This window comes from Bufo gargarizans, chromosome 2 (genome assembly GCF_014858855.1).
Source record: "Bufo gargarizans isolate SCDJY-AF-19 chromosome 2, ASM1485885v1, whole genome shotgun sequence".
In the NCBI taxonomy this organism is placed as follows: domain Eukaryota; kingdom Metazoa; phylum Chordata; class Amphibia; order Anura; family Bufonidae; genus Bufo; species Bufo gargarizans.
This window is the reverse complement of record NC_058081.1, coordinates 516,908,978-516,927,886: the sequence shown is the minus strand read 5'-3', so window position 1 is coordinate 516,927,886 and position 18,909 is coordinate 516,908,978. Positions and strand designations below refer to the sequence as shown.

The 18,909-nt window shown below is 43.6% G+C and overlaps 1 protein-coding gene across 1 annotated transcript in view; it reads left to right on the top strand.

Annotated features, from left to right (window-relative positions):
- The window catches only part of LRP6 (LDL receptor related protein 6), a 61,527-nt gene that overhangs the window by 26,348 nt on the left and 16,270 nt on the right, over positions 1 to 18,909 (top strand). The window contains exons 6-13 of the mRNA XM_044281335.1: positions 171 to 567; positions 1,980 to 2,151; positions 5,698 to 5,914; positions 6,004 to 6,293; positions 7,088 to 7,314; positions 15,663 to 15,847; positions 17,739 to 18,065; positions 18,147 to 18,346. Of these exons, the coding sequence (XP_044137270.1) occupies positions 171 to 567; positions 1,980 to 2,151; positions 5,698 to 5,914; positions 6,004 to 6,293; positions 7,088 to 7,314; positions 15,663 to 15,847; positions 17,739 to 18,065; positions 18,147 to 18,346 (2,015 nt within the window). The remainder of the gene's footprint in view (positions 1 to 170; positions 568 to 1,979; positions 2,152 to 5,697; positions 5,915 to 6,003; positions 6,294 to 7,087; positions 7,315 to 15,662; positions 15,848 to 17,738; positions 18,066 to 18,146; positions 18,347 to 18,909) is intronic.

Here is an 18,909-nt window from a genome sequence, read left to right as displayed (position 1 = left end):
GACATGTTGTATTACTGCAAATTTCCGCAGTTTTCACATTCTTAGATCATGGTTAAGGATCGATTTTGAAAATCGTGCCAGTTTACTGTAAAACCACACATTTCATGTGGCCTTACCTTTACTGAGGATTGAGATGTGGTATTAATGATTCTCCCTCTGAATTTCTGCAGGTGCGACAGAGTTATTACTTCTCGCCCGGCGGACAGATCTTAGGAGAATATCTTTGGACACCCCTGACTTCACAGACATCGTTCTTCCATTAGATGATATTCGCCACGCCATTGCCATAGATTATGACCCGGTTGACAGCTATATTTACTGGACAGATGACGAGGTGCGGGCAATCCGCCGGGCGCAGATAGACGGTTCATCCAGTCAGTTCATCATTGTTTCTCAAGTGTCTCATCCTGATGGCATTGCTGTAGACTGGGTGGCACGGAACTTGTACTGGACGGACACTGGAACTGACCGGATTGAGGTAACGCGGTTAAATGGAACCATGCGCAAGATTCTAATATCAGAGGACCTTGATGAGCCCAGGGCGATTGTGCTGGATCCAACTCACGGGTACGTTATGTTATACAGCCCTAGGGCTCATGCAGACGGCTGTTGCCTTTTTTGCGGACTGCAAAACTCAGATACAGTCCAGGCGTGCTCTGCATTTTGCAGAACTGAACGTCCTGCCCTCTATAGAACTGTCCTATCCTTGTCTGTAAAACGGACAAGAATAGGACATGTTGTTTTTTTGTTGTTGCTTTTTGTGGGGCCGTGGAGCAAAGATGTGCCCCCATTGGGTCTGCATATGGCCAGAAAAAAATGCAGATTGGATGCTGACCAAAAACACATTTTGTGTGCACATGAGACCTTATACTGTTGTGCTGAGCAGTGTAGCTGTGAATTCTGCATTGGGGGTGAGAGAAAACTTAAGGTGGATTTACGTGCACCAATAATGAGCCAGATTATCGGGAGCACTGCGTTCCTGCGAGCACTCGTTCCCCAATAATCTGACCATCTGACTGTGCCACTGATCACCTGATGAACAAGCAAAATGGTCGTTCATCAGCTGATCCTGTCTTTCGTGCAGGCACTCCAGTCATCGTTCCTGGACAGTAGATTGTGGTGTCTAAACAGCGACCTGCTGCCCAGAAACAATGGTTCTGTATGGAAACGAGGGATCGCGTTCCCTCAACCTCGTACTGTGAAGGAGCGATCTCCTTCACTGAACGAGCAGCCGATTGTCGGGAAGGAACGCTTCCTTCCCGACAATCGGTTGTTCACATCAGCACGTGTAAACCCGCCTTTACTAGAGTCTCCTCTCCTCTTCATAGACTTCTATTGGCGGCATGTAACATGATCTACCAGTGAGCTGATATTTTATGGTAAATGATCAATGCAGGAGAGAAAAGGAGGAGCTTCTGATATAGGACTTCTGGGAACCTTTTACCGGTCACTGGAGCAGAGGTTCTTGAGTCGCCTGTGTGATTTAGAGCCGTAGAGCCCATGTTTGACCATTGCACCATTCATTGACATTGCACCAGTCTCACAGAAGTGAATGGAGTTGTGGTCACATGTGCACACTAACACTCAGTTCACACAAGGGACTTGGGACCCCCATTTTCTTGATTATTGGGATTCCCTACAAAAGGACCCCCTCATCAATCATACTTTTATCACCTATCCTGTGGAAAATGAGAAAACCCTTAACTTTTCTTGCACTGGGGATTTGTAGCTATGTATCAGAAAAGCAGAGCGCCAGCCATATAAATAATTCCTTGGCTCAGACTTTTGTATCTATTTAGGTGAAAAGAGCAACATGGTGTTCACACGGCGGGGAGATCAGTGGTAGATCAATAGATTTCCCAGCAGCTGTTTTCTCCCTGTCTTAAGGCGTTGGTTCTTGTAAAAGTCAAGTTAGGAATTCCTTGTAAAGCAGTTGCCCTTTGATCAGTTCTGCTTACATGTCCCTTTTATCTCTGCAGTTATATGTACTGGACGGACTGGGGAGAAACTCCCAAAATTGAACGAGCGGCAATGGATGGTTCTGATAGGGTTGTATTAGTGAACACCTCGCTTGGGTGGCCGAACGGTCTCGCATTGGACTACGCAGAAGGAAAAATATACTGGGGAGATGCCAAGACAGACAAAATAGAGGTAGGAGTCCGCTTTTCCTGAATTGTTTCTTCAGCGTTAAGACCTCTGCTTGCTCTCTGCTAGGAATATAGAGTGCATAGTGTTTATTACGCATCAAAACTAGCAAAACAAAACTGGATATCCATATTATTACCTTCATTTTATCTGTTTGCAAACTGAACAAATACAGATCCATAGCCTTAAAATAAAATAAAGTTAAAAATTGCATTCTATTTTTGAACACTTTTCAACTTAGGCTACTTTCACATCAGCGTTTTCCTTTCCGCTATTGAGATCCGTCATAGGTAGTGTTGAGCGATCTTGTGTTTAAAGTTCGGGTTATGGATTCCGTTACCACGGACCATTATGGAATTTAGAATCCATAACGGGATTCTTCAATAACCCGAAGTCAAACTTTAGACCCCGAACTTAAAACACAAGTTCGCTCAACACTGATCATAGGATCTCAATACCGGGGGAAAACGCTTCAGTTTTGTCCCCATTCATTGTCAACGGGGACAAAACTGAACTGAAGGGATTTGAGTGCACCAGAATGCAATGCGTTCCGTTTCATTGTGTTCCCATGACGCACACAAAAGAGCTGCAAACAGCGTTTCTGAGTGCGTCCTGGGAAACTGATCAAGACGGATCAGCCATGACTCGCAATGTAAATCAATGGTGACTGATGTGTTTTCTGACACAAAAGAAAACGGATCCACCCCCCATTGACTTGCAATGGTTTTAGACACTGATCTGTTTTGGCAGTTTTTAGAGATAATTCAACTTGATCAGTTCATAACTGATGCAGGTGGTTGCATTATCATTATGGAAGCGTTTTTGCTGATCCATGACGGATCCATCAAAAACACAGATGTGAAAGTATCTTAATAAAGCTAAAAAATAAAGTGTAAAATTCTCTAAAAGTGGTTTTAAAAAACAGCCTCATGTCCTTGTATCTATTTTGGTGGCCCAACAGAGAAGGTTACAGCCATTAAACCACCACGTCTGTTTTTAGTACTGAAATGTTGGCCATTAAGGGGTTAATAAGGGGCCTTTGTTTCCCATTTTGTTAATTTGTGACGTTCTGAAATAAGACTGCGTGTTCCTCGCCTTCTTCAGGTACTCCCTTTGATAATGGTAAGGGACGGGCCTTGGGTTAGCCGCGTGTTGTATGCGTTGCTCAATCGAATGGGATGTAGCTCTATATTAAAAAAAAAATCTGAACTTCTAAGTACAGGCGTCGCTTTGTGGGTTCTCTGCCAGTCCCCGAGACGTCGATAAGCCGGCCGCGGTGGTTAATAGACCTCAGCAGGGGGGTTCAGAAGAAGCTTTTGTTCCCCGTTTTTATCTGGCAGCTCGCAGCAGACTGTCTCTACAGCAGTGACATTAATCTCTCAAAAAAAGATGGCCACCACTCATTGTACCGCACCAGCAGGGAGTGGGAGGGGCATCTAATGTGAACTGCACATCACTGGCATGCTTAACCCTGTGACTGTTATTCCACATATTTGTCCCCCTGTCATCACCCCCCCCCCGGCATTATAAGGATGTTTACTCCATAGACTTCACATTAGTGTGAGTGTGCAGCAGTGTTTGTGAAAGAATAGTGCTGCTTATGAACATAAAAGGGTTAAATAACGGAGTTCCCAATGCTGTGTCGTCGCCCCCCCCCCCATGATCCCAAATAAGGGAGGTTTCAGAGTCCCCTCTCAGCTCATATGTCAGTTCCCTGCTCTATTGACTTCTAAATACATTTTCGTGGGATGACCCCTTTAAGTGGGAAGCTGCTCTCAGAGGTTTGACTGGCCACGTACTACAGTGTTATAATCTTTTCCATGTAATCGGGAGAAATAACCATGCTTGCTTCCAGTGAACAAGAACTTTCTTGTTTTATTTCCAGATGCTAAAAATCCATCCTTTAGTCACTACTTCTCAAAGCTGAGGGTCTGTTACAGTCTGGAATCCTGGAGTAAACATTTGACCTGCACTAATACATTGTAGTAAAGGCCAGATTTGTGCTGCGGATGCGTTTACATCACAGAGGAGCTTTTATATTGTTCGATAACCTACAGTACTTGGTGAACTGTAGCAGCTCTCATCTGCTGTGCTCTGTGCCGGCTCTCCGCCCAGGGAGTTGGGTTGATGCGGTTGAAGCCACATGTGTTTCCTGTAGTCGACTTTCTCCCCTCTGCGGTTTCCTGGTGTTTAGAATTGACCCCTAATGTGAAACTTCACACCACTCTGCACTTCCTAGAGCTGCAACCACCACAGATTTCAGTTCCTGAACTGGGGTGAAAAATGGGGGTTATCTAATGCTTAACCTCTGATGGACCAGAGATGGCTTCACATGTAAGGGGAGACACTGCTGGCAGGAAAATCCCTATGGCTGCTGGACGGATCGTCTGATGGTTATGATCCTCTGGGCGGATCGTCTGATGGTTATGATCCTCTATCTTCTTTCATTAAGTTTTTTTCTGGCAGACTTTTCTAGTGGTGTAAGACTTTTCTTTTTTCTTGATTTGGGGAATTGTTTGTGGTGTCCAAGGATCATACTTGGTGCTGTGAAACACTATCATTGAAGTCAATAGGTAGGTGCACACGGCGCTGTCCATGGTTTGCGGCCCTCAAAATGGACATGGCTGTGTAAATACACCCTTATTAGAGCAATCTCCGATTTCAGTTTAGTTTCTCATTGTCTTGTATGGATGACATGAGTTTTAGGCTACATGCACACGACCGTATGTGTTTTGCAGTCCTCAAAAAAAGGATGACTTCCGTATGTCATAGGACATGTTCTATTTTTTTTTTATTTATTTTTTTTTGCTGGTCTACGGAACGGACATACTGATGCGGACACATTGAAATGAATGGGTCCGCATTAAAGCCAAAAAAACTGCGGCTCTGATGCGGACTAAAACAATGGTCATGTGCATGAGGCCTAAACAATACAAGATGGTAGTTGCGAGTCCCAAGGTGAGAGAGGTTTTAAAGTAGACCTACCACGTCTCCTGACAGCCGCAAAAAAAAAAAAAAACAGAACGAACTTGGAAAGTTTGGAAACAGAATATGTTTATGTGCATGTAGCCTTAAGCTGATACCATAGATGGGACAATTCACCGCTGATCCATCCAGTTGTGATACTTGTCAGGATGCAGTTGATAAAGGGATGTAAACTACAAGAGTGGAATTAATATCACTGGAAAAACAGGTTAACTTTTCGTTTTGAGCCTATGTCTAAGTCATATGAAAGGAGGATCCCCGAGATACACCTATGAGATCTATTGAGTGGTAGTTAGGTTAATCCTCTTGCGCGTCCGCTGGCTCATCCGCAGTAGAAATCCAAGTGTCAGTCTCTGGTTTCTCTTGCAGATCCTTAAATGGTACACAACAGATTTGCCATAGGTAAAACCTGAATGTGTGAACGTAACCTTAAATCTAGACTGCGTGAAGCTGTCAGGCTTGCTGACTGTGGTAGAAGCTGTGTGAGCAGGACTAGGCCTGCACCCTCTTTTGCCTAGCACTTAGCCTTGTGCTTTGTAGTAAGTGTGGCTTCATGACTTATTGCAGGTTATGACTACAAATGGAACTGGTCGGCGGGTGCTGGTGGAGGACAAGCTGCCTCATATCTTCGGTTTCACGTTGCTGGGGGATTATGTGTACTGGACAGACTGGCAGAGGCGCAGTATCGAGCGGGTTCACAAGCATTCGGGGGAGCGAGAGGTCATCATAGACCAACTGCCTGACCTGATGGGATTAAAAGCCACCAACATTCACAGGATGTCAGGTGAGTAAAGGTCACAGTCATTTGGAGAGTATCTCGAGGTTGTGTATTGCCTCCCGTGTATTCTAATTTTGTTTAATCTTCTCTTAAAGGAACCAATGCATGTGCAGACAACAACGGTGGCTGCAGCCATCTCTGCCTCTATCGCCCTCAGGGACCACGGTGCGCTTGTCCCATCGGCCTAGAGCTCATCAACGATATGAAGACGTGCATCGTGCCTGAGGCTTTCCTGCTCTTCTCTCGACGGGCAGACATTCGGCGCATTTCTCTAGAGACAAACAATAACAACGTAGCCATCCCACTGACCGGTGTGAAGGAGGCCTCTGCTCTGGATTTTGATGTTACGGACAACAGGATTTACTGGACAGACATAAGTTTAAAGGTGCGTGCGTGAGTGATAATGGGTAACAAGCCTTTCCTATAGCCTTGCCACACCTACGAAGTTGCTGGCTGGTGTAATACACAGCTGCACTCCCATCGCACCTGGTTGTGGCAGTGTACAAGCAGAGCAGAGAGAGACCCATTGTAGCCATGATCTACAGGGCTGACATAAGAGACAGCCTATGAATGTCCAAAAAATAAAACAATGGAGACAGCACGTCCAAAAGCGGAACTTTATTCCAGATGCAACGTTTCGGCTTAGTAATGCTTGCTTGACAAAGGCTATCACTAAGCCGAAACGTTGCATCTGGAATAAAGTTCCGCTTTTTGGACGTGCTGTTTCCATTGTTTTATTTTTTTGGACGTTCATAAGTTATTTTTGGGGGTGCTTTTTAGTACTTAGGAGCGCTGTTCACCCGTGTTTTTTGATAAGAGACAGCCTGGGACCAGATAAACGTCCTCAGAGTTGTCTTTTATAAAAGGCTTTTGAGGCGTTTCAGTGGTATACCCTACCAGGTGCTTGTGTGCATTTGTGCACAGTCACAATATAGTGGTATTAAATAAGTTCCTTTATGGAATAAAAATAAAATAAAAAAAGGCTATTTTGTTCTGCATTAGTGAGCTGGAAAAACACAACATTTGTGGGGTTCTGAAGTGGTGAAAGTTTATATGTAAAGGAATTTTGGGCTAATTTGGAACTATATTGATTATATGATCATTTTACATCCTGTTGTATACTTTAGTCCCATCCTGAGGTGCATTCAGAAATCTTGCTTTGTGCTCTTATCTTTCCAGACAATTAGTCGTGCATTCATGAATGGAAGTGCTCTGGAGCATGTGGTTCAGTTTGGCTTGGATTACCCAGAGGGCATGGCAGTGGACTGGTTGGGGAAGAACCTGTACTGGGCAGACACTGGCACCAATCGTATTGAGGTTTCCAAGCTTGATGGCCTTCATCGGCAGATCCTGGTGTGGAAGGACCTGGACAGCCCGCGAGCACTCGCGCTTGACCCAGCAGAGGGGTGAGTTACCAGATAATCTGTTATACCTAGATACACTTGACCCAAAAGTTGACTTTAATGTGCATCCTTTTGCTCCCTGATACCCTTTCCTGTCAGGAAAGATGTGTACCCCTTAAGATAGCCTGGACAGTGAGGTCTCTCATGGGGTGTCTGACACTGCTATTTTTGTTTATGGGCTGTGTCTGATATTGCAGCTCACCCTTACTGGGGAAGCTGGGTGGCAACTGTGGCATCTTAGACTTGCATGGCTGAATAGTAAGACAGCGGTGTGGGAGAAGATCTGTCGCTGCAAAATGAGGTTGATTTCTCTGCTGTGGATAACCTCCTCCCTATCCCCCACCTTTCTGCTCTGGGTCCCCTCCTTTTCTCCACTCTGAAGCCCTCTCCGTCCTCCTCTGCTGTAGATCCCTCCTCTTCCGCTGTGGACACCGCCTTTATTAGACCCCCTCTCTGGAGAATTATCATTTTCTGCTTTGTGAAAGAAAATTGAAAGTTTTTAAAAATGGCTGTCCTTCTTGTCAGTCTCTGTTCATTGTAACAAATTTATCTGCTCAGCCTCCTGCTCTGCTGTCATTAATGACACAAACGTGAAATATTATTTGGTCATTTAGTCAGAATCGGCCTCCCTGCCAGTCCTCTTGTGTAAAGTAGGTCATTGCTGAGCTGAACAGAATGGGCAAAATCATGTAGGGAAAGGCTCTGGAAAAAGACAGAAGCTCCAAGCAGTAATCATGGATGCATGTGCAGAAATAACTAAAGGGGTTGTCTCACTTCAGCAAATAGCATTCATTATGTAGAGGAAGTTAGTACAAGCCACTTACTAATGTATTGTGATTGTCCATATTGCCTCCTTTGCTTTCTGGATTGATTTTTTTCCATCACAGTATACACTCCTCGTTTCTATGGTTACGGCCACCCTGCAATCCATCAGTGGTGGTCGTGCTTGCACACAATAGGAAAAACACATACAAGCCACATACGGCCTATGTGAGCTCCCATGGTCCTAGCCACCAGAGAGGCCATTACTTTTTCCTATAGTGAGCAAGCACGACCACAACTGATAGATTGCAGGGTGGTCATAACCATGGAAACTAGCAGTGTATAATGTGATGGAAAAATAAATCAAGCAAGCAAAGGATAATAATACATTAGTAAATGGATTGTATTAACTTCCTCTAAATAAAATGCTATTTGCTGAAGTGAGACCGCCCCTTTAAGTGTACAGTTAAAAAAAAAAAAGAAAATATATATATATATATATATATATATATATATATATATATATATATATATATATATATATATATATATATATATATACAAAACAAAAGGTCAGGCAGCACTCCTTAATATGCAGCTGAGGCTGTAGCGGTGCCCGCAGTGATCCCTCGATCCAGGACCAGTAATATAACACAGAAAAATCCGCGGCACTCCTTAAGTGAACATTAAAAGTGCATATGTGCATATATAAATACATCATCACATGGTGACTAATTAATTCAACAGCCAATGCAATAGCAGTGCACTCCCCTTAGGGGTAAGCTACAATTCAAGTGGTCAATTCCAAAAATTAACATGGATACCAATCTATCCTAAATACATGTAGGTGAGATTTTAAAAACATATAATTCATTGAAATCCTCATCAATGCGTACAGGTGCATATAATAAAGTGAACAGTGCAATTAAAATCATGACTGTAGTACCTTCTCAGAGCAAGTTATGGAGAGAAATATAGGAAAAGGCGTCTTCACTTGTATGGAGGCTCGCGCCACTCTTCCGCGTCTGCTACTCCCCACTGCGCATGTGTCAATCCTTCTTCCCTCGTGACGCCGTACATAACCACCCTGCGTCACGTCTGGGCGGAGTCCCACATGATGACGCTCGATCGGCCGCGTCAGCCCCATCCCCGCACGCGCTGCGTGCGACACTGAGCTGCGCCAGTCGCACCGAGTCCCATCACTGGTCTATAGCCGCCATTTTAAATTAGGGCACTCATCTGGGCAAAATATTACACCTCTGTTTTTCCATAGTTCTTCTCCAAACTTATAATCCGATATGGGCAACAGTCAACATAACATTTTAAACAATGCCTACAGACAATTAAGCCACATGTTTAACATGAACATGTCCGTAGCTTCTATTAATTCACTATATACAGTATGCAATGCACATCAAATCACAGGACTGTGAACTTGAGATTAACTGACCATTTCTCCCGTTACCCTAAATTCAACGTTTAACCCTTTTGGTTTCAAAGTATCTAACTGAAAGATCCACCTGAGCTCGGTTTTCTTTAATATATTTAATCGATCCCCTCCTCTCACCAAAGGTTTAACGTGGTCAATGACCATAAATCTCAAGTCACTCTCCTTGTGATTTTTTTTCCCACAAAATGTTTCGATACAGGCAAATCAGTTCTTTTACTCCTGATGGACTGTCTATGGTTATTCAACCTGGTCTTTAAATCACATGTCGTTTCACCGACATATAGCCTTTTGCAAGGACACCATAATACATATATCACCCATGACGAATCACAGGTGAGATAATGCCTTATGTTAAAGATCTCTCCCGTGTCTGGATGCGTAAACCCTGATCCTTTCACCATCAGTTTACAGTTCACACATCCCAGACACGGGAAGGAGCCCGTGCGCCTTGTCTTAAAAAACGTCTGTCTTAATTGTCTCTTTTCAGGTACTCTGGAGTGTACAACCTTGTCCCTAATGTTCCCTGCTCTTTTATATGCCATCATAGGCGGATTCTTAAAGGCTGCAATATTCGGGTGTCCACTACTCAGTAGCCCCCAATGGCGCCTCACTATCTTTTCAATATTAGGACTCAACTCATTATATGATGATATAAAAGGCAATCTATCGTTCGCCTGTCTTTGTTTGGGGGCCAACAGCTCCTCTCTTGAAGTTTCTCTTGCTCTATCCGCATGTTTTTTCACTAGCCTTCTAGGGTACCCCCTATCAACAAAGGCTTGTTCCATCTTGTTCATTGCCAAATTCATGTTCTCTTCCTTATCAACTATTCTCCGTACCCGGAGTAACTGACTGAACGGCAAAGAGTCCACCATCCTCCGTGGGTGGCCACTTGTAAAATGCAGTAATGTATTCTTATCCGTGGATTTAATATTCAAATCCATATGCAACTGATCATCCTCAATATATACCTGTGTATCTAGGTACTGCACACGGTCAGCCGATGCCGTTAACGTAAATTGGATCTCCCTGTCTAGAGAGTTCAAAAATACGTGAAAGTCCATCAGCTGATCCATAGTGCCACCCCAAATGAGGAAAATATCGTCTATGTACCTCCACCACGTCAAAACTTGGTTGAAGTGGGGAGATACATAGACAAGACGTTCCTCAAATGACCGCACAAAAATATTTGCATAGGTGGGCGCGGCGTTGGACCCCATCGCCGCGCCCATCGTTTGCAAATAAAACTGTCCCTGGAACTCGAAATAATTGTTCCTCAAAGACAGCTCCATCAATGTCAATACAAACTGTCGTGCTGGGGCGGAATAATCAGAATGTTGTAGCATCTCAGCCACAGCCGACAGTCCCTTTTCTTGGTTAATAGAAGTGTACAATGACACTATGTCAAAAGATGCCAAAATCGCCCCTTTCGGAACCCTCGTTCCTTTAATCTTGGTGATGAAGTCTCCGGTGTCCCTAATGTATGATTTAGCACCCATAGCGTACTCCCTAAGTATTTTATCCAAAAAAACATTTATATTCGACAGAATCGAATTCCTGCCCGAAATTATTGGCCGTCCCGGAGGGTCGACCAACCTTTTATGTATCTTTGGCAATACATATATAGTGGGTGTAACCGGAGACTTCACCACCAAAAACTCTTTAAGTTGTTTATCAATGGTCCCATCCTGTACTGCGGCTGTTAAATGTGCAACAATTTTCCTGGCAATATCGAATCTGGGGTCCCTGACCAATGGTTCATAGACACCAGGTTCACCCAATTGCCTTTGTATTTCCTGTATATACCGAGAGGTGTCCATAACCACGATCCCACCACCCTTGTCCGCAGACTTGATGGTGAGATCGGGGTTACTGGACAAACTCTCAAGCGCAGACATTTCCTGTACCGTGATATTTGGTTTAGTGAAAATTTCACCTTGGGTTCTTTTTCTTAATATGGCAACATCTCTTCTGACCGCCTCTATAAAGCACTCTAGGGCATGCGAGTTGACAAGAGGAAAGAAATCACTTTTTAAATGCAAACCAAACTGTTGTAACGTCAATTGCTCATCAGAATAATCAGCCTCATTAGTGTTAAAGTAACAGTATCTATTAATGAAACAGAGGTGTTCTTGGAGAAACAACGGTCTTTTTTGGAAAAAATGCGAAAAGATCTTGAGGAAGTTAAAAGGTCTAAGTGGCATAGAGACCAAAATGATTATATGTCTGGGCAAGTCTATATTTGGGAACAACCTTGGCATACGGATCGGGGTCCGCAGCCAAAAAAGATGCCGAAACGGAACAAAGATACAAATAAATGGGCGAGAAACAACGACGCAAATGATGATTTCAACTCTAGCCAGCCTGGAACTTTTTTAGGCCCACGGGTCGCTACGGGAGACGCCCCACAAGACGGGGAGGTGTCCGATACAGGAGATCTGGGAAAAACCAGGGCACAGAGATTATTGAGGACCAACAACTCCAGACAGATGAATACAACAAAGAAGAAGTAGAGTCAAATGTGGTGATAAATATTTCATCTTATTCATTGACTGATTGTGAATTGAAAGTTCTGAACAAAGGACTATCATTTTGTCCACAGGCTAAACCTGATTGGTTCCAGTTGGAACTGGACTTGAACCGCCTCTTCAGGAATTTAAAACTGAGAGTGTGGTTTGACTCCAGTTCCCCTGGTGCCATGAACACTAATGAGGCTGATTATTCTGATGAGCAATTGACGTTACAACAGTTTGGTTTGCATTTAAAAAGTGATTTCTTTCCTCTTGTCAACTCGCATGCCCTAGAGTGCTTTATAGAGGCGGTCAGAAGAGATGTTGCCATATTAAGAAAAAGAACCCAAGGTGAAATTTTCACTAAACCAAATATCACGGTACAGGAAATGTCTGCGCTTGAGAGTTTGTCCAGTGACCCCGATCTCACCATCAAGTCTGCGGACAAGGGTGGTGGGATCGTGGTTATGGACACCTCTCGGTATATACAGGAAATACAAAGGCAATTGGGTGAACCTGGTGTCTATGAACCATTGGTCAGGGACCCCAGATTCGATATTGCCAGGAAAATTGTTGCACATTTAACAGCCGCAGTACAGGATGGGACCATTGATAAACAACTTTAAGAGTTTTTGGTGGTGAAGTCTCCGGTTACACCCACTATATATGTATTGCCAAAGATACATAAAAGGTTGGTCGACCCTCCGGGACGGCCAATAATTTCGGGCAGGAATTCGATTCTGTCGAATATAAATGTTTTTTTGGATAAAATACTTAGGGAGTACGCTATGGGTGCTAAATCATACATTAGGGACACCGGAGACTTCATCACCAAGATTAAAGGAACGAGGGTTCCGAAAGGGGCGATTTTGGCATCTTTTGACATAGTGTCATTGTACACTTCTATTAACCATGAAAAGGGACTGTCGGCTGTGGCTGAGATGCTACAACATTCTGATTATTCCGCCCCAGCACGACAGTTTGTATTGACATTGATGGAGCTGTCTTTGAGGAACAATTATTTCGAGTTCCAGGGACAGTTTTATTTGCAAACGATGGGCGCGGCGATGGGGTCCAACGCCGCGCCCACCTATGCAAATATTTTTGTGCGGTCATTTGAGGAACGTCTTGTCTATGTATCTCCCCACTTCAACCAAGTTTTGACGTGGTGGAGGTACATAGACGATATTTTCCTCATTTGGGGTGGCACTATGGATCAGCTGATGGACTTTCACGTATTTTTGAACTCTCTAGACAGGGAGATCCAATTTACGTTAACGGCATCGGCTGACCGTGTGCAGTACCTAGATACACAGGTATATATTGAGGATGATCAGTTGCATATGGATTTGAATATTAAATCCACGGATAAGAATACATTACTGCATTTTACAAGTGGCCACCCACGGAGGATGGTGGACTCTTTGCCGTTCAGTCAGTTACTCCGGGTACGGAGAATAGTTGATAAGGAAGAGAACATGAATTTGGCAATGAACAAGATGGAACAAGCCTTTGTTGATAGGGGGTACCCTAGAAGGCTAGTGAAAAAACATGCGGATAGAGCAAGAGAAACTTCAAGAGAGGAGCTGTTGGCCCCCAAACAAAGACAGGCGAACGATAGATTGCCTTTTATATCATCATATAATGAGTTGAGTCCTAATATTGAAAAGATAGTGAGGCGCCATTGGGGGCTACTGAGTAGTGGACACCCGAATATTGCAGCCTTTAAGAATCCGCCTATGATGGCATATAAAAGAGCAGGGAACATTAGGGACAAGGTTGTACACTCCAGAGTACCTGAAAAGAGACAATTAAGACAGACGTTTTTTAAGACAAGGCGCACGGGCTCCTTCCCGTGTCTGGGATGTGTGAACTGTAAACTGATGGTGAAAGGATCAGGGTTTACGCATCCAGACACGGGAGAGATCTTTAACATAAGGCATTATCTCACCTGTGATTCGTCATGGGTGATATATGTATTATGGTGTCCTTGCAAAAGGCTATATGTCGGTGAAACGACATGTGATTTAAAGACCAGGTTGAATAACCATAGACAGTCCATCAGGAGTAAAAGAACTGATTTGCCTGTATCGAAACATTTTGTGGGAAAAAAATCACAAGGAGAGTGACTTGAGATTTATGGTCATTGACCACGTTAAACCTTTGGTGAGAGGAGGGGATCGATTAAATATATTAAAGAAAACCGAGCTCAGGTGGATCTTTCAGTTAGATACTTTGAAACCAAAAGGGTTAAACGTTGAATTTAGGGTAACGGGAGAAATGGTCAGTTAATCTCAGGTTCACAGTCCTGTGATTTGATGTGCATTGCATACTGTATATAGTGAATTAATAGAAGCTACGGACATGTTCATGTTAAACATGTGGCTTAATTGCTTGTAGGCATTGTTTAAAATGTTATTTTGACTGTTGCCCATATCGGATTATAAGTTTGGAGAAGAACTATGGAAAAACAGAGGTGTAATATTTTGCCCAGATGAGTGCCCTAATTTAAAATGGCGGCTATAGACCAGTGATGGGACTCGGTGCGACTGGCGCAGCTCAGTGTCGCACGCAGCGCGTGCGGGGATGGGGCTGACGCGGCCGATCGAGCGTCATCATGTGGGACTCCGCCCAGACGTGACGCAGGGTGGTTATGTACGGCGTCACGAGGGAAGAAGGATTGACACATGCGCAGTGGGGAGTAGCAGACGCGGAAGAGTGGCGCGAGCCTCCATACAAGTGAAGACGCCTTTTCCTATATTTCTCTCCATAACTTGCTCTGAGAAGGTACTACAGTCATGATTTTAATTGCACTGTTCACTTTATTATATGCACCTGTACGCATTGATGAGGATTTCAATGAATTATATGTTTTTAAAATCTCACCTACATGTATTTAGGATAGATTGGTATCCATGTTAATTTTTGGAATTGACCACTTGAATTGTAGCTTACCCCTAAGGGGAGTGCACTGCTATTGCATTGGCTGTTGAATTAATTAGTCACCATGTGATGATGTATTTATATATGCACATATGCACTTTTAATGTTCACTTGACTTGAAAAAGGTTCTGTGAGAGAACCGAAACGTTGTCTTTGCTGACATGTGTGAATAAATTGCACATTTTTCTACTTTAAGGAGTGCCGCGGATTTTTCTGTGTTAGAGAGATATATATATATATATATATATCTATCTATCTATCTCTATATCCTTTAGTTAATGCAGTAGATCATGTCATACTCTAGTCCAGGGGTGCACAACGTTTCCTGGTTGGGGGCCACATTTCCAGACTGAACCAATGACGAGGGCCGAAATTTAAAATTTAAAGGTGCATTAACAACTGAAATATTGTACTTATGGCATATTGAACACACATTATATACCATTAATGTCTAGTTACAGTTACAGGACTCCCATCTAATGGGAGAAATACATGAAAAATACATGCGAGCAGCCACAAGACACAGGCATACATGTGTGTTACCAGATGGTTGGGGGCCGCACAGAATGGTATCAAGGGCCGCATGTGGCCCCCGGGCCGCAGGTTGTGCACCCCTGCTCTAGTCTCAAGGTTCTGTCTGTGCAGTCACAACCAGAGCTGCATAAAGCATCCAATGTATTGTTTTCTAGGTTTATGTATTGGACGGAGTGGGGTGGAAAACCTAAGATTGACAGAGCAGCTATGGATGGAAGTGAACGCATCACCTTGGTGCCCAATGTGGGCCGCGCCAATGGGCTAACCATTGACTATGCAGAGAGGAGGCTTTACTGGACAGATCTAGACACCAATCTTATTGAGTCCTCAAACATGCTCGGTGAGTAATCCTAATTGTCGCATTACATTGGCCTCCTCAGGAACAGCTTAAATGCATGTTCTGATCATGCATTATGTCTAGAGATGAGCGAATTTGATCCATCCCATTTTCCGTTGTTCACGGGAGTCCTCTCCTGCATAACGGAAATGAGACAGATCCATTATGCAGCCCATAGACTTCTACTATGACGGATAGGACTCTCCCACTCCGTTACTACTCCCTTTCTGCAAAGAGTGGTCTGCCGTCCATAAACAATGTATCTGTGTGCAGCAGTGATTGCTGCAGGTAAACGCTGCTCTCGCCTCCGATTAAGATCAGGCGATTGTCAGCCCATGTAAAGGGGCCTTTCCAGTTGCATCCAGAGCAGCATTTAGTGTTCTGCTGCCTGCAGCATGTTGAGCTGAGGGATTTTAAGTCATATCCATACACTTAGGGACCAACATAAGAAATCAGCATAATATTAAATCCGCTTAGCGTAGTATCAGTGCATGAAGCATTGTTATGCAGCCTTGTATGCATATTTAATACTAACAACCATCATGGCTCGTCTCTGTGAGCCGTGTGCCGGGCCTCGGGCCAGCGAGGCTCCTGCAGGTGAATGAAGGGCTCCCCAGCTGTGCAGCCTGCTCCCCACGCATGGGTAAGTTTTCTGTTCAGGAAGCGAGTCGGCTCATGGAGTGGTGCCAAACTCCACTCTCTGCACCAAGTTAATTTGCATTAAAAAGGATTTATCTGCAGGGGGAAATGTTTAACACAGTGTTTTAAGTAACTGATCCTCTTTGTATGAAGCATCCCCGTCTATCGGCCTCTTCCTTTGGCCCATAATCCTCCGCTCTCCTCCAGTGAAATTCTGACGGCTGCTTTAAGTTTTATCTCAGTTTCTCATAAATTTGCCATTATCATTGCACCTCTGATATGCTTTATTTTAAATGGTTTTTCAAGATCTCTGCTTGCTTTCTGTGAGTGTGAACTTTATTTTACATTCAAGAGGCAAAAGTCTACTTTTCACAGCAGTAGTTTTGTTAGAGTGTATCTGTTTGGAGTCCAGAATAGTAGAAGATTGATTCATTGTAACAAACAAGTTTCTATCTGTCTTTCGTCATTTGCATAGAAACTAAAAAAATGGGGGGGGGGATGCATTCGCTGACAGCAAGCAGAGAGACTTAATATGGAATATTATTTCCAAGGTGCTTCATTGTCCATTTCTGATCAATTAGGGCAATTCAGAAAAGGAGAATGTGGAGACAGCCATATTCTCTGTGGCTCTCGTGCATATGTAGCAGGGTGGATTTGATTTAAATCATAGTTTTCTACATAAAGACTAATTCTTGCTGGTATAACTTATAATATGCAAGTAGATGAAGATTTCTAGAATAACAACTTTTCATATTAGGTTGATTCTGTATTCATAGGTTTGTAGAAGTTAGGATTAAGGTCTTTTTCTCAACTCTGTTCATGTTATAACATTTTTGCTGTGAAGAGGAGGCATGTGATCTCTGCTGAGTCAATTTCAGTTTTGAGAACTGCAAAAGTAAACCAAGCATCTGTGACAATATCTTGTAGGCAGAGAAACTGCCCAATAATCTTACAAAAACCTCTGGAAGAGCATGACATTGAAAAATTAAACGTATTCTACATAATTAAAAAAACTAATCTTTATTTCATGCTGGAATAACCTTTTAGATGGTAATATATTTTCCTCAAAAAGCATTTTATATAAAAAAAATCCTATTTAAATCAAAATAATCTTCTTTTTTATTTTTTATTTTTTTTATTTTAATCATTGATTTTGTATCCACCCTGGCATGTGGTCTCACATCTGGAGACATCTGACCCTTTTCCTAGCCTACGCTTCTGTCCCAAGTCTTACAATCTTTATACTCACTCACAGGACAAGATCGTGAAGTCATAGCCGACGACTTGCCGCACCCTTTTGGTCTTACTCAGTACCAAGATTTCATATACTGGACTGATTGGAGCCGTCGGAGCATTGAGAGAGCCAACAAAACCAGTGGCCAGAACAGGACCATCATCCAAGGTCACTTGGACTACGTCATGGACATCCTGGTATTTCACTCCTCCAGACAGTCAGGCTGGAATGAGTGTGCGGCCAGCAATGGCCACTGCTCCCACCTTTGTCTGGCCACACCGGTGGCTGGTTACACCTGCAGTTGCCCCGTACACTACTTCTTGAACCCGGACAACAAGACTTGTAGTGGTGAGTGGTGGATCACAGCGAGCTGCCAGTCTGGGGGTTATAATGTCTGTGTGCCATGTTAATGTGTTGCTCTCGTCTCAGCTCCTAGCTCCTTCCTGCTCTTCAGTCAGAAAAATGCGATTAACAGGATGGTGATCGACGAGCAGCAGAGCCCTGACATCATCCTCCCTATTCACAACCTACGCAATGTTCGTGCCATTGACTATGATCCTGTGGAAAAGCACCTGTACTGGATCGATTCCCGGCAGAGCATCCGCAGAGCCCTTGAAGATGGCAGTCAGGTGAGATTCAATCTTTACCATGAAATAACTTTCATTTTCTGACCAGATAAAAAAAAAAAAAATGTGATTTAAATTTGTAATGCATTTTTAGAGTGAACAGATTTTCATGTTTCAGAGCTACACAGCAAATCTCCTGCCTGGTACGGTTATATGGTAAAATTCTGGCAGACTATGGGACCTTACTGTACGCGGTGACATTTAGTTCTAGAATATCGTAAAGAGGTTTTTAATGTGATGTGAAGGTAAAGGAGTTGTCTGGAATCTAGATATTGATGACCTATCAGATTGTTGGGGGTCTGACACCCCCACCGATTAGCAGTTTGCAGCTGGTGCCAGGACAGAGCCGTTGTGTCCTCTTGTCTTACTGCAGCTCAGCTCCTATTCACTTGAATGGAATGAGCTGCAGTAACCCCACACAGTCTCTACACAGTGCATGGAGCTGTGCTTACAATTCTGTCCTTCGGGTTGTTGCAGCAAACAGCCGAATGGTGGAGGTCCTGGGTGTTGGACTCCATTCATCTAACCCAGTCAAGCCCTTTTAAGACACGTTGGACCTAAACTTC